Below are 15,411 nucleotides of genomic sequence, written 5' to 3'. Positions count from 1 at the left end.
AGAGACTACCGAATTGAAGTCACCAGCCAGAAAGAGAGTAATATCAGGAAGGTCCAACAAGACACGGCCCAAATCTGAAAAGGTGGAAGTCTGCAAGCCGGGGGGCACATAAACAGTTAATAAGGAAAGGGTACGGCCTTCATACCGACCCACAAGGACAGCATACCGCCCCCGGTCATCCTGTATAACATCATCAATAGCCAGGGGGAGGGAAGCCCGAATGAGGATACCCACACCCCTGGAACCCGAGGTGAACCCCGAATGTGCTACGAGGCGATAGCCCCACCTGTTCATTGCATGACAGACATTGCCTATCAAATGAGTCTCCTGCAGGAAAACAACGTCAGGAGATAAACGTCGTATACATTTCAACACCACACTGCGTTTGATACGATCACCCAGACCATTAACGTTCCACGAAACAAATCTCAACCCGCTACCCCCCATCCCACCCGACAAAGCCCAAACCCCCCATCAATGAGCACACCACAAAAAGCAATTCAAATACAGAATAAAGTCGCCTTGAACACAGAACATACAAACAATGAACTTCCCAACCACCCACCCCCCAAATAACAGGAAAACACCCCCCACCCTGCACCCCTGCAAAAAGCTAAAAAGCCACCCCAACCTGCAGTGTGCCTGTCGCCCAAGAACCCCTATTCTACACGAAGACCCCGGAGGAGGAAAGGCTCCGTCCCACCCGCCCCCCGATCAATAAATAACGAGAATAAGACCATACATCAAAACACATATGAGATAGAGGAACATAGGCTTACATCCCTGGAAAAGTCATACAAAACAAGGCATCAGTCAAAAACGAAACGTTTAGCTCTCAACACCACCTTCAGCACCGCCCGGGTGGGCTTCGGACTCAGTCTCAGGAGGTCGATTAGGCAGGGAGTCCAGCCAGTCATTCACAGCCTCTGGCCGATCAAAAAAGAAAGTTCGATCATCATGCTCCACCCGCAGCCTGGTCGGAAAGAGCATTGCGTAACGCATCCCCAAGTCCCTAAGACGTTTCTTGGCACCACGAAATCCCATCCGCTGCTTCTGGACCTGTTGGGAAAAGTCCGGATAAAAGTTCACCGTGGCAGTTTCAAAGGCTACTGGGCCCTTCGCCCGCGAGGCCTGCAGGATAGCGTCCCGATCTCTGTAGTGGAAAAGCTTGGCAACAATAGGTCTCGGCGGGGCGCCAGGCTTGCCCTGGCCCCCCGGAACACGATGTGCGCGCTCCACTGCGAAAAATTTACTAAGGCCAGACGGTGAACGGCGATTCTGGATAAGATCTTCAACCAGGAGATCAACCGAGTGGGGTTCTGGATTCTCCGGCACACCAACCACGCGAACATTACAGCGACGCGCCCTGTTCTCAAAATCCTCCAAGCGCCGGGTCATGAAATCGTTCACCCTGCGGAGATTGCCAATCTCCGTCTGAATATCAGAGACGTCCGTCGTGAGGCTGGAAGATTTGATATCCAACGATTTCACCTTTTCGTTCGTCTTGGAGAGATCGGCTCGAATCAAATTGACCTCAATCGCCACAGTGTCCAGTTTGTGGGCCAAAGTTTCATACTGGTGGCCTATGGATTCCCTCATGCCAGAAATGGCGCCCATGATGTCTTGCAAGGAGGGCTCCGGCGACGCATCTAGTACTTGGTCCGACGCAGTGGGACCGGGCAGGGCAGCTCCGGGGGACCCCTTAGAGTGGGTATAACGATCCATGACATTAGATTGAACCGGACCCCCGCGCAGAGGTGCCTTCGTCTTGCGCGTCTCTCGGTCCCCTCTGCCCGCCATTTTGAAGATGCGTCACAAGCAATGTCACCAGGGTCGACAGGCCGAGCACCAGAAACGGAGGCCCCTGGACCAAAGGACTACAAGAGATGTAGCACCAGGATAGATGCAGCCCACTCCAGAAACAGTGCAGCCAAGGGCCAAACAACCTACGTGGAGCGCGGCCGCAGCTCTGGCCCAGTCCTCTCACCAATGTCCCAGTCCGAGGCAGAAATGAAACCGAAACTTAAGAGGGGGTCTCACACGACCAATCCCCCTGCCGTTGTTGTTCAACTCCAAGACGGCCACCGAACCTCACCCAGTCCCGGGCGCACTTCGAGGGCGGAGCCCAAAAGTTCAAGTGAACATAATTCAGACACCCGAGGTCCAAATTCGTTTACGAAAAGTCCAGGTAGATCAGCCCAACGTCCTCTATATGAACCCTCGCAAAAATCAGGATCAAATCAGGATATTAAGCCGGGAGCGGCGGGGGTCCGGGGAGCGCTGTGCTCACGCGGCCATCTCGGATGCCCGCCAAGCTCCTCCCCATATGTACTAATCTTAAGAAGACAAGCACACACACAGGATGTCACCCCCAACCCTTTAACTCATCCCCTCATCTGGGTTGGTTTGATGCTGTGTAGAAGAGTAGCTGGGTTACTCTAAATTGGCACTGACCTGTCCATTTTTCTTCCACTAATTATAAGCTGGATAAACCTTGAAACCAAAATCAGTCCTAGCAAAAATATTCAAGCCAGCTCCACGCTACCTAAGGCAGTGGCTAAAATGGGGCCATGAGGGGCATGGGTTGGTCACAGCAGGCCACCCTGCTCTGAAAGCAGGCTCTTAGCATGCACATTATCGACAGACCTACCAACGCACATGGTGCAACACTTTAGCACATGTATGAGGAGGTGCTATCACATGGAGTAGGGAAGGCGAGCTGGAAATCTAGGCACTGAGAGGCTCTTCCTAGCCGATGTCCATTAAGGGGTTTGAAAACATCCCACAACATCAGTGGCAGACTTAACAAGTGTTCAGTCTTTTTTTAAAGGGGGGATAGTGGGGGCCTGAGCTCCTATGAGTCTGTTCTCAGCATAAACACCAGCCCCTCTAAGGCCCTGTCTGTCCATATAGTGACTCATTCAGGTTTTGCCTAAAACAGTGCTTGGTGTGTCTGTTGCGAGATATATTGTCGGTGGTCTTAGAGGCTGCCCATTGCTTACCACTGGTTGACCTTATTGTCACTTTCATGTGCTTGCTCCTTACTCCTCAACTTCCTTGAGCTTTCCTTCCTCTTCTAATGTTTGTCCCTCTCCTGGACCATTGGCCCATTACTTGTGTCCTTCCACTGCTCTATTTTCAAGTGCTATATTGTTTCTTTTTGGTCAAATAGTCTACAAGAGTGCATGTGTTTTCCAGCTGCCACAATTGTGTAATCTGTGTTCCATTTTCTTGCTCATGTTTTCTCCCCTTGCCCTCCCTCCCTCGATTGCCATTCTTGCTTTCTCCTCACACTCCATTCCTATCTTGTCTATGTGCTTCCCCACCCCTAACTTCTCTCCATTGTTTGTGTGCTTCCTCATCCCTGTGCACCCATCCTCCATTGTCTGTGTGCATATCCATCCTTGCCTGCCAGCCTCCATTGCCCATGTACTTCCCCATCCCTGTATACCCTCACTGCCTACCTTCCATTGTCTGTGTGCTTCCACATCTACCTTCCATTGTGCTTGAGCTTCACCATCCCTGCCTGGCTAAGTTGTCCGCGCTGTCACCAGCTCAACCTCCTTTGTCAGTAAGCGTCAAAATCTCAGCCTGTTCACCCACCGTTGTCCATGTTGTTTTCTATTAGCCCATCTAACCCACGTTGTACGTGTGCTTCTCCATCCCTGCCCACCTTACTTTGTCCTTGCGCTTCCCAATTTCTGTCTCTTGATTGTACTTCTTTCCCCACCCACATCCTTCTCTCCCGCCCTTCCCCCTCCTTATTATGTTGTTCCCTTCATACTTCCCACCTCTAACCAACTCCTTCTTTTTTTTAATGCATTAGTGCTATATCAAAAATGTGTGTTAGAACAATATCAAAAAGTGCATTTTGTGCAACTTTTTATTTACTAATGCATCATGAATTGGATAATAAAAAGATTGCCCTTTTTTGTAGGTGCACACTTCTGACAAAATTCTACAAAACTACATGACAGTTGAGACATATTATCTTCATTTTTACATTATTTTTAGCCATGGTGACTCTGCTGTACAGTGGTCCTAAAAAGCCTCATAGGCAAGAACTAGTGACTTTACCAATGCTTGTTACGAAGTCCGGCCATGCTTCTGAGAGAGCAGGAGTTACTTTGAGTGTATGAGGGACCCCAAGAGAGGTGTCCCTGCTTATTGAAAACTAGCTCAACCTGACAACTCCAGCGTAAATGGAATCCAGGTCATCCCTCAGGAGTCCCTCCTAAATGTAGAGTCTGAAGTGCTTTGTCACTTTGTCCCAAGGCTGCATGTACTGAAGAAAGGGAGCATGGATATCAGCTATACAGCAAGTGAGTGGCACATATCAGTGGTGGTCACGCAGTGAGCACTAGATAAATGTGTGAAGTATTTCCCATTTCAATAATCAATCAATCAATCAATCAGAACATTTGTAAAACGCACTACTCACCCGTGGGGATGTCAAGGCGCTGGGGGTGGGGATGCTGCTACTGCTCGAATAGCCAGGTCTTGAGTAGTCTTCCAGGTCTTGTCGGCGAGGTGAGAGAACGATCTGGCGCCGGAGGTCGCTCTTCGGATGCGGGGGACGATGGTGAGGGCGTGGTCGGCGGAGCGGTGCTGGCGGTTGGGCGTGTAGAAGGTGAGTCGTCTGTTGAGTTATGCTGGTCCGGTGTTGTGGAGTGCCTTGTTTACGTGGGTGAGGAGCTTGAAGGTCATCCTCTTGTTGATGGAGAGACAGTGCAAGTCTTTCAGGTGGGGTGTGATGTGGCTGCGGCCAGAGATGTCAAGGATCAGGCATGCAGAGGCGTTCTGAATGCGTTGTAGTTCTTTCAGGAGTTTGGCCGAGGCTTCTGAATAGAGGGGTTTCTATAGTCCAACCTGCTGCTGATGTGGACCTGAATGACCGTTCTTCTTGTTTCGGATGGGGATCCACCTGTAGATTTTGTGGAGCATGAAGAGGGTGTTGAAGCAGGAGGATGAGACGGCGTGGACCTGCTTTGTCATGGAGAGAGTAGAGTCAAGGATGAACCGCAGGTTGCGTGCGTGGTCGGTGGGTGTGGTGCTGTTCCCAGTGCCGTCTGCCACCAGGAGTCGTCCCAAGCCGAGGGGGTGGAGCAGAGGATGAGGTCTTCTGTCTTGTCCGAGTTGAGCTTCAGAAGGCTGTTCTTCATCCACTCGGCGATGGCTTTCATTCCTTCGTGGAGGTTGTTTTTGGTGGTGAGGGGGTCCTTGGTGAGGAATAGGATCAGCTGGGTGTCGTCTGCATAGGAGATGATGTTGAGGTCATGCAGTAGGGCGACGTGGGCGAGCGGTGCCATGTAGATGTTGAACAATGTCGGGATGAGGGTTGAGTCCTGGGGTACGCCGCAGATGATCTCAGTGGCTTCAGAACGGAAAGGGGGAAGGCAGACGCTCTGGGTTCTGTCGGAGATGAAGGAGGTAGTCCAGTTCAGAGCCTTGCCTCAGATTCCAGCATTGTGGAGGCGTGTGCGAAGGGTGTGGTGGAAGACAGTGTCGATGGCGGCTGACAGGTCCAGGAGGATGAGGGCCATGGTTTCGCCAATGTCCTGCAGGGCCCTGATGTCATTAGTCACAGCGATGAGAGCAGTTTTGGTGCTGTGGTTGCTGCGAAACCCGGACTGGGACGGGTCCAGGATGCGGTTCTCCTCGAGGTAGCGGGTCAGTTGTCTGTTGATGGTCTTCTCGATGACCTTCACCGGGAACGGGAGCAGGGAGATGGGCCAGACAGTCTTGAGGTCCTTAGGGTCAGCCTTAGGTTTTTTGAGTAAGACGTTGATCTCGGCGTGCTTCCAGCTCACCAGGAAGGTCGCTGTCTCGATTGAGATGTTGATGGCTTTCTGGAGATGGGGTGCAATGGCGGTGCTGGCTTTGTTGAAGATTTGGTGTGGGCATGGGTCTGACGGAGATCCTCAGTGGATGGTGTGCAGGATTTTGATGGTGTCGTCGTCGCCTATGTTGGTCATGGAGAGCAAAGGATCAGTGCGGATGGTGGCCGTGGGGGCGGATGTCTCAGTGGCTGTCGGGGCTGTTGTGACGTTGAAGGTTGTCGTGGATGTCTGCAATCTTGCGATGGAAGAAGGTGGCAAGGGAGTCGCACAGGTCTTGTGAAGGTGGGATGTCGTTGGTGTTGGAGCTGGAGAGTTCCTTCATGATGTTGAAGAGCTCTTTGCTGTTGTGTGCGTTGTCATCTAAGTGGTCTTTGAAGGAGGCCTTTTTGGCGGATCTGATGAGGTGATGGTGTCTGCGGTTGCCGTTCTTGAGGGCTGTGTAGTTCTCCGGTGTCGGTTCACGGTGCTATTTCTTCTCTCTTCTTCTGCTTGGAGGCCTGGAGGTCCTTGGTGAACCAGCTGGCTTTCTTGCTGGTGTGCCTGTTGGAGGGTTTCTTGATCGGGGCGAGGGTGTTGGTGCAGTCGTCGAACCACTGTCTGAGGTTGTGGGCGGGTGTGCCGGGGTCGGTGGGTTTGGCGGGTGGGCTCTGGGCGAGGGTGGTGGTTAGCTGGTCTTCAGTGACTTTGCTCCAGCAGCGGCAAGGGATCTGTTGGGTGCGGTGGTGCGTGGTGGGTTTCCGGAAGCTGAGGTGGATGCAGCGATGGTCGGACCAATGGAGTTCGGTGGTGTGGCTGAAGGAGACGTGGTAGCTTGCGGAGAAGATGGGGTCAAGCGTGTGGCCGGCAGAGTGGGTGGGTGTTGTGACGAGCTGTCTGAGTCCAAGGTTGCCGAGGTTGGCGATCAAGGTGGTGGAGTTGGTGTCGTTGTTGTTCTCGAGTTGGAAGTTCAGGTCTCCCAGGAGGATGTAGTCTGTGGAGGAGAGGGTGTGTGTACTGACGAGGTCGGCGATGGAGTCGCTGAACTGTGGCTGGGGTCCGGGGGATCTGTAGACGAGGGTTCCTCTGAGGATGGTGTTGGGTCAGTGTGGATCTGGAAGTGCAGGTGTTCGGTGGTGCTGAGGGTGTCGTCGGTGTTGGTCGAGACTCTGAAAGTGTTCCTGTGGACGATGGCAATTCCTCTTCCTGTTCCGTTGGTGTGGTCCCTGCAGGTGATCTTGTAGCCGTCCGGGATGGCTATGGCGATGTCGGGTGCCGAGGAGGAGTTCATCCAGGTCTCTGTCAGGAAGGCGACGTCTGGGGAGGTTGAGTCGAGTAGGTCCCAGAGTTCAGCGGTGTGTTTGCGGGCGGAGCAGGTGTTGAGAAGAATGCATCTGAGGTGGTTGCGTTCTTTCACAGTGGATGACTTGGCGGATTGGATGCTGGTGAAGCTGCAGTTCCAGCAGGAGAAGGGTCCTTGGATGCGCTTCAGGGCGGCCTGGAAGCAGGTGTGTGATCATCCGGTGTTGCGTGCGTGGAGGGTGCTGGCATCGTAGCGGAGATGGGCATTGTGGCGTTCGCGGGGGCCGGTGGTTCTGGTGCTGGGCACGGTCCAGGCGCGGATGGGCGAAGAAGGGCTTGCCTTAGGCGCAGCGGCCGCCATATAAGGGTAGGTGGGAGGGAGGAGCAGCTTGGAGGGGGGAGTGGGGTGATGAATCGGCGGACAGGGGGGGCGGGCCACAGGGGACTCAGCGGCGGGAAACTGGCGGAGGTAAGGGCATGGAGGGCAAAAACAAGGGGGCACAGAGTCAAGGAGACAAATATAGGGCAGCAGTGCAACCAAGGCAGCAATACAAGAAACAAAAGTAGCAATACTAAAACGGCAGTACCAGACTACCGAGGCAGAGGGGCCTCGAACCTGCAGCAGGCGGTGGTGACAAGCAGCAGAGGCACACAGGCACACTGGTGGAGCTGTGCGGCAAGTGGGGAGCAACCTGCCTGAAGACAGGGTCAAGGGTCGCTCTCCTCACCGCGCAGCAGCTGCCATATAAGGGGAGGTGGGAGGGAGGGAGGAGCAGTTGGGAGGTGGGAGTGGGGTGAGGAATAGGCGGGCAGGGGGCGGGGCTGCAGGGGACTCAGAGGCGGGAAACTGGCAAAGGCAAGTGCACGGAGGGCAAAAACAAGGGGGCACAGAGACAAGGAGAAAAACCAAGGAGACAAATATAGGGCAGCAGTGCAAAACCAAGGAAGCAATACAAGAAACAAAAGTAGCAATACAAAAACAGCAGTACCAGACTACCAAGGCAGAGGGGCCTCGAACCTGCGTCAGGTGGCGGTGACAAGCAGCAGGGGCACACTGGTGGAGCTGTGGGGCGAGGCAGGAGCGACCTGGCTAAAGACAGGGTCATGGGTAGCTAAAACGTTTAGTCTCACAGGGGTCATGTCTTTTTATGCGACATGTAGTTGAGTTTCATCCACAGGCAAGTAGCCCAGCAGTAGGTTTTATGAGTATATAACAAAAAATAGCACACTGCGGTTATATCGTAAACTTTAGGGTGTTGGCTTTGATAACCAAATACAACAAAGCGGCCCTTTGCGGACATTCAAGTTAAACTGCTGTGAGAGTTTACTTCCTTATGGCATTACCATATGGATATGTGCTCTGAATGTTAGTGCTGCACTGCATTCCTGTTATTGGAGAATGACAAACTGCAACTTAAAATATATATTAAAATATGTATCCTTTTATACATTTTGGTCTGTCCTTGCAAAATATTTTTAATATTTATTTTTGTTTTAAATTTACAATATACTTCACCACTTTACCAAAGGGAGACTTTGCAGTGGGTTTGAGATCTCCGCAATGGTACAGTATACAAAAAGAAAAGAAAATAACTAAAAAATCAATATCAAAAATATTTTTATGTTTAATATTAAAGCAAATTCATTTTACTTTACATGTGGGACAAAATAGAAAACATGCTGCAGCACTATTAAATTAATTTTGAATTAAAACATTAATTAATAAAAATATATTCAAATAAATGTAAATGATTTTTCTGAAGTTTAAAAATCCCACAGGAAGATTTTTTCAAAATAATCATTCAAAATGGTGTATGGAATGCATTTAAATTAATGGAATTATTGTTAATATAATTTAATGTTACATTATGCTTTTCATTAAAAATAGGTTAGTAAATATTTATAATTAAATAATATTTGCAATTTTTATATTTTTATATATTCTTATCTTTTTTAAATGATCTAATTGTATTTCACACTACTCCCTACAGAGTTTTATTTTAAGTCCGTACCTGTTATTTTCAATAGAATAGTGCTGCAGTACCAGTGTTTAGCCATGTGCAGAGCTCGACTTAATACAGAAGAGTAAGTTGAATTTGTAAGTTACTACAAAATTACAGTTTGTGAATAGCACTTTGTAGTGAGTTTTTTAGTACGTATGTAGTACTACACAACGTAACACACAGTGCAGTTTGTGAATCTGGCCCTGAGCGTTTAAGTTGCTGGGAATCGAATATCAGTGTCAAACAAGCCAGACTTATTAGTAGTTTTTCTAAAGCTTTAAGGATGAAACATTCAGTTATGTTAATTTCAAAGTGGATCCTCTAATTTTCCATGAGTAACAAATTGGCAGTTTAACGAAGTATGATCTTTTATGTGTAGAATGAAAATCATACTGACCGTTTGAAGAGTTGTCTCTTGATGCTAATGTTACCCGTGGTTGAATGAGATTCATTTCATTGGAAGGATGAAAGGCTGGATGAATACAAATAGGTAACCTCCATGTTAATCACTGACCTTTGCTGTTCAAGAGATATGTTCCTAGGCTTTGGCGTTGGAAAAGCAAAGAAACACAAACAAATGCCCCACTTGCTCATGCAGCCACTTGTCCATGCATTGATCCATATTGCTATCTATGCACTGACTCACTCACCCATTCAGTCCTCCCATGTATTCGGTCATTCATCAGTTCATCTACCGGCTGACTCATTCTCTCATACACCTACTCACCAATACTCACAAAAACACACATACAATCTGCAAATAAAAGAAGGCACACTTTTTGAAAAACAAAAACCATACCTATTGTCTTTGAGAAATGCTTACCCTTCTATTTTACATGGTTACATGTCAGGTCAGAGTATCTTTTGCTTGGTGTAACTTGGAGCAAGGGCGTAAAATCGTTTCAACATGAATTCCATCCAAGCAGCTCCCAGATGTACCTGAGGTTCATGCTTACCTGAATGAATTATATCTCATGCCAATTAGTGCTACCTTTCTAAAAGTAGAAGAGAAATGCAACCTAGACTATTTTGCCAAAGTGCTCAATGGTCCTCCTTCAACTATGCCTACCCTCATCATGTCAATTCATAACACCCTTTGTCACTTATTTGGATTAAGAGCTTCCTTTAACTGCCAATCACAGATGTTTACAAAATTAGAATCTGAAAATAATAAACGAGATGTCTTCTTCACCAGAGACCTCAGGGAATATCAAGAATGTCTTCATGGCAGGGTCTTTGACTTTAATAATTATTTGCCACTTTCTCAGTGACATCCCTTTAAGAAGTGGCATCCAACCTAGGACTGGGGGGCTGGATCCATGCTAGATATTTAGGTTATTTACTGACTAAGCCAATGAATTCTATTTAGTTTAATTGTATGCATATTGTTATAATATTTTTATCTTAGAAAACTGGCATGGATCCAGTGCTCCTTGGACCAGAATCTCCTGTTTTAGGGCCAGATTATGAGTATGAAGTGCAGCGATAGGTCAACCGCAGCGCCAAACCTGTGATAGGGCCACTAGCCAGATTATGGGAATTTTTCGTGTCTGGGCTTTCTTTTACGTTTCTACAGCCTTGCCCTGAAAATGGGCACTGCAATGGGAACGCCAAAAACAGTTCCTGGATGGCATGGACTATAAAGACTATGCTATTCAGGAACAGGGGTGCAGGCACACAAAGTGGCACATGTTGTGCCCTCCAGCATGCACCCCATGGCGCAAAGGCACAAGGGGGCTCTCTAGGTCCCTCTTTGTTCCTTCTCCAACTCAGTTTTCGTGAAGGATGAACAGCCATGAAAACCGTGGTGAAGAGGAAACTCAACAAGCTTGGCTGGACCGCAGTGGTCCCGCCTAGCATATTGCAGGTTTCCTCACCACCACGGTCTTCATGGAGGAGGAACCACTATGAAAACCATGGCAGAGAGGAAACTCGTAATATACTTGGCTGGACCCCTGTGGTCCCAACAAGCATATTGTGGCCTCCTGACCACTGCAACACTGCCAGGGAGCAGTAGTTTCCTGGCTGCCGTGGCAGGGTAATGGCGGTCCGCCTGCCCTAATTGGAATAGGGCCATCTGAAGACCACCACCGCTGCGCCCCCATGAGTCTGGTAGTCCGTGGACCCCCAGACTTGTAATTAAACACTTAAAGTGATAGATGTTTAAGCAGGCGAGATATTGTGATTTGTGTTTATTTTATTAAATGAGCATTTTGAAAAGGCAGCTGTACATGATGCATTTCTTAGAGTGTTTTTTTGCCTGGGCAACCTTCTTAGCTGAAATATATGTAAGACGGCTCTAAAACTATCATTACAATTTGGGTGTAATAGGGTGAGGTATTCACTGCATGTGGTAAATATTAATCCGTGTGCCAACATGCATTTGGACAAGGAACAGAAGTTAGGCCAGTACTTGTAATGCAGGACAAAATATTGCAAATCTCTTAAGGCTAGACTCAAATCCAAAATCAAACGTGGCAAAAATGTTCATATCAGACCACGCTTCCAAAGGCATTAACCTAAAAGGAGCAATTGGGTCATGGCTTGGTCATGGTAGCCCACCCAGCCCTGAAAGCAGCCCCCTAATCTGCAGCCAACTGGAAAGATGACAGAGTGGCAGAATGGCTAGTGCAGCCATCATGTGGTTACTTATCTGTGGCCTGCTCCTCTCAATTTGCACCTTGTAGTACACATGGCTTACGTTTGAATTCAAGTAGTAAGCCACGAGTATTCCAGGAGTAAATCAGGAATACTGAGTGAGTAGGTCACAGCAATATCTTTGTGATTCTGGGTCCCAGTATTTGCTTCATGCTGTAAAAAAAGACCCTTTCCGGATTGGTGTTTCGTGCTGGGTAAACCTCTCTGTAAGTGCTCCCAATTTACAGCTCTGTGAAATGTCGTACGGGGAGATAAAAGGCTGGAAAATCTGTCGAGCACATGTGCCGAGCACATCCACGCCGTGTTCACGTTTCTAGACAAAATAACAGATAAAGAGCTTCTGAAACGCAGCCAGGGCTCTTGGAATGGATCACCCTTTCAAAACAGCAAGAAAATGGAATGAGGCCTATTAGACAGACACGGGCTGCTGAACATGAAAGGACTGGGTTGTTGCCAAAACCACAGCCATTACGTGGTCTTCCCCCAAAAAAACCTCCACACGAAAAATAGAGCAGTTATTTTGCTCAACATAATGTCTGCATTTTGCTGGGTCATTTATTTTCGTGTAACTGTGATTGTGAATGTTGTTCTATTTTCTTTCCAGGGCACAGAAGGGTTTGAAGCTCAGGTTGATAAGTGTTTGGAGCTGGCAGAATATCTATACAATAAAATAAAGAACAGGGAAGGATATGAAATGGTGTTCAATGGAAAGGTATGTACCTCTTGTTGACCCTTCATTGTAGGTGTGTGATACTGTGCTGCCCTTTAATCCATTTTTTAACATCTTAGAATTGTTCTTCCATATTTGAAGTATGCATTATGTTGTATTATAATTGCATTTGCATAGCGCTTTATACCCCTGAAGAGGCACCCTGTTACAGTGCCTTAGCAGAAGGGTATCATGCTACATCTTGGGCAGGGCCACTGGATTCATGTGATTCTGCGGTTGCGCTGTTTTCCGCATATTTATAGATTGGCTGCATTTGCCACTTAGCCATCATCTGCTGTAAGATTTGCAGATTTTTCCAAATGAAGATGTTTTTCTAACTCAAACAGATCAAAAGTTACTTAAAACACGACATGTTTCTGCACAATTGAAGGCCTTTCGCAAAATAAGACTGATCATTTTTTTAATAGCCTACTGCTGTATTTGAGAGGTAACCTGTTACTAATAAGCTGGAACATTTGCCCAAACAGTGGTAATATGTGTAAAAAAAGACGAAACAATGCAGTAATACTGTCAGAAAATGAGCCACATTGCACTGCATAATTACCTTTTTCCTTGATGCATAATTTAGTCAACCCTATTGTATAATTTGCTCCTACCCATTGTATAATCCCATTGGCCCTAACCATGGAGAGTGCTTGGTTGAAGGAGTGCTGAATTGCAATGTGGTCCGTGTGAGAAGTGTTTTAGTGTTATGTGCAAGCAGGGACTTGACTGGCCATTCTACCATTTAGTGAGTGGTTCCCATATGCCAAAAATGCACCTAGCAGTGTCATGCCATGCGGAGGTCCAGCAACGGGTTGACATGCATGCTAGCTAGAGCCAGATAGATTTTAGGGGCTTTGGTATGTCCCCTTATGCTTGGCTTTTGTGGATGAGTTTGCACCAGCAAAGTCACTGAGTTGTAACATATCTAATTAATAACATATATGGTTCTCTGTTGTGCTTACTCTTCCACAGAGCAAGGCAGGAAACACAGGGTGTTTATTTATTTATTTAAAGAGTTTTATATAGCGCTGGCTAGACCCGAAGGTATCAGAGCGCTTTACATGAGAATCAACAATGTAACAGAAAAAAGATCAACAATTACACAATACATAAAAAAAATAGGCAATGCCTTGGGAGAGGAGAGAAAGAAGAGAGAAAAGTAGTGGAGGGGCCAGGGGAGGTGAGAAAGGGAGGATAGGGAAAGAGACAACGAGTAGAGACAAAAGGAAGTCTGGCTAACAAAAGACTGGGTAGGTGACGACCAAGGAGGGAATCCACGGCCCATCTCCCCTATAGCTAAACCAGGTAGCTCCATCGGGCATCAGACAAAATAGTTCAGTCTCAGACCATTTTCACGAGATGATAAGGTGCATTCATAGAATTTGCCGCTACTCTGCTCTGGTTGTTGAAATAATGATTGTTGACCTTCAGGATAGCCTTTTGCAGGTTTTCCTAGACTTTTTCACTTTCTACCTAGTAGCCTTATTGGGAGGTTTCTGCAATTAACACCCTGTGTTTCCTGCCTTGCTCTATGGAAGAGTAAGCACTATTTGCTACTCGTCTGGACCTATCATTGGCGAAAGCATTACAGCTTCCATCACACCTGTAGTCTACATCCTATATTACTGCACAAGACACACCAACAAGACAGGACAACCATCGCCAGTTCAGTGATAGCCCCTTAAATGATTTATGACAATGCCGTGTCCAAAACTATCAATACATTAAAGTTTTGCAGAATCCTGCAGTGCGTACAGCCTTTAATCTTCCAGAGGCTGCTTATGTTTTATCTTCCCTCCGCAAGCTGCACTGCCTTTCAATTGAAGCACATATTCAATTCAAGGCTCTGACTCACAAGACACAATTTAGACCAGGCTTATCTGAAGCAGCGAATAACACCTCACTGGCCTGGGAGGTTACTGAGATTCGACAAAATATTGAAAGGTAAATGCATATAGCGAAGTATAGATTTAATATTTGTATTGCTATATCTGCCTACTTTGAAAAGAAAAACATATATATATATATATATATATATATATATATATATATATATATATATATATATATATATATATATATATATATATATTGCCAAGGTGCATGTATGCGGAGTTAGATGTAGAACTCTACATTTACTTACCTGTCTATATTTCGGCTTCAAACTATAGCTCTAGATATTCTGTGCCATTGACATTCTGGTCTTGATATCCCGGGGGCACATTCTTTAAGCGTAGCCCCCCAAGGCTGTACAGGTCTTCCTTGTTTTATAGCTAGGATCCCACTATACGAGACCATATAATAGTCCTACAACTTTTCGTCACAAGAACCCAATATGTGCTCTAATCAGCATGGCCGTTTCTCTTTCCAGGACTACGGTTGTCTTGAGTTAAAAATTTCCTAAACTTCACCATGTGTTTGGAGCGGACACACTTTTACCGAGTTTTTGCCTTGGAAAGATAATAGAAATGTCCTGTATGCTTCACTGATTAGCGACCCCGATTTTGCCTGTTTAATAGCGTAATTATTTAGGCCAGTTTAAAAACATCTGCTGCGGGTCATCCCAGTAAGGGTGTATTAATAATGTCTCTAATGAAAAGAGCCTGGCTGGGGCTACATTCTTTCATGTTCAGGGCAGACAGGCCAGGGCTCAACGCCACATTTTACCCGGTGCGACACACGCAGGATGTTAAAGAGCAGCGCTCTCCCTAAGCTGCTCAAGAGATTTTCATGTCTTGAGAGTCGACAGTTCTTACGTTTGAAGTGGGATTTTTTTGGCTTTCGTGCAGCGGTGTGTTTTCTGTTGATAGGAGTAATTATCTTATCAGACTCATTTGCTTGCACATTAAGTTTTAAATTCCTTAGACACAACATCTTTGGCTAAGCGGAGCTATTTTCTTAGTGTGGTGGTTGCGTT

General features: G+C 47.1%; 1 protein-coding gene across 1 annotated transcript in view; it reads left to right on the top strand.

The window, feature by feature from the left end:
• Window positions 1-15,411, top strand: part of GAD2 (glutamate decarboxylase 2) — a gene marked incomplete at its 5' end in the record, with an annotated part of 538,013 nt that overhangs the window by 442,582 nt on the left and 80,020 nt on the right. The window contains one exon of the mRNA XM_078662797.1: window positions 12,384-12,491. Within this exon, the coding sequence (XP_078518923.1) occupies window positions 12,384-12,491 (108 nt within the window). The remainder of the gene's footprint in view (window positions 1-12,383; window positions 12,492-15,411) is intronic.

Source organism: Lissotriton helveticus, chromosome 10 (genome assembly GCF_964261635.1).
Source record: "Lissotriton helveticus chromosome 10, aLisHel1.1, whole genome shotgun sequence".
Taxonomy (NCBI): Eukaryota; Metazoa; Chordata; class Amphibia; order Caudata; family Salamandridae; genus Lissotriton; species Lissotriton helveticus.
Note: the sequence above shows the minus strand (reverse complement) of the source record. Positions and strands in the feature narration are given on the sequence as shown.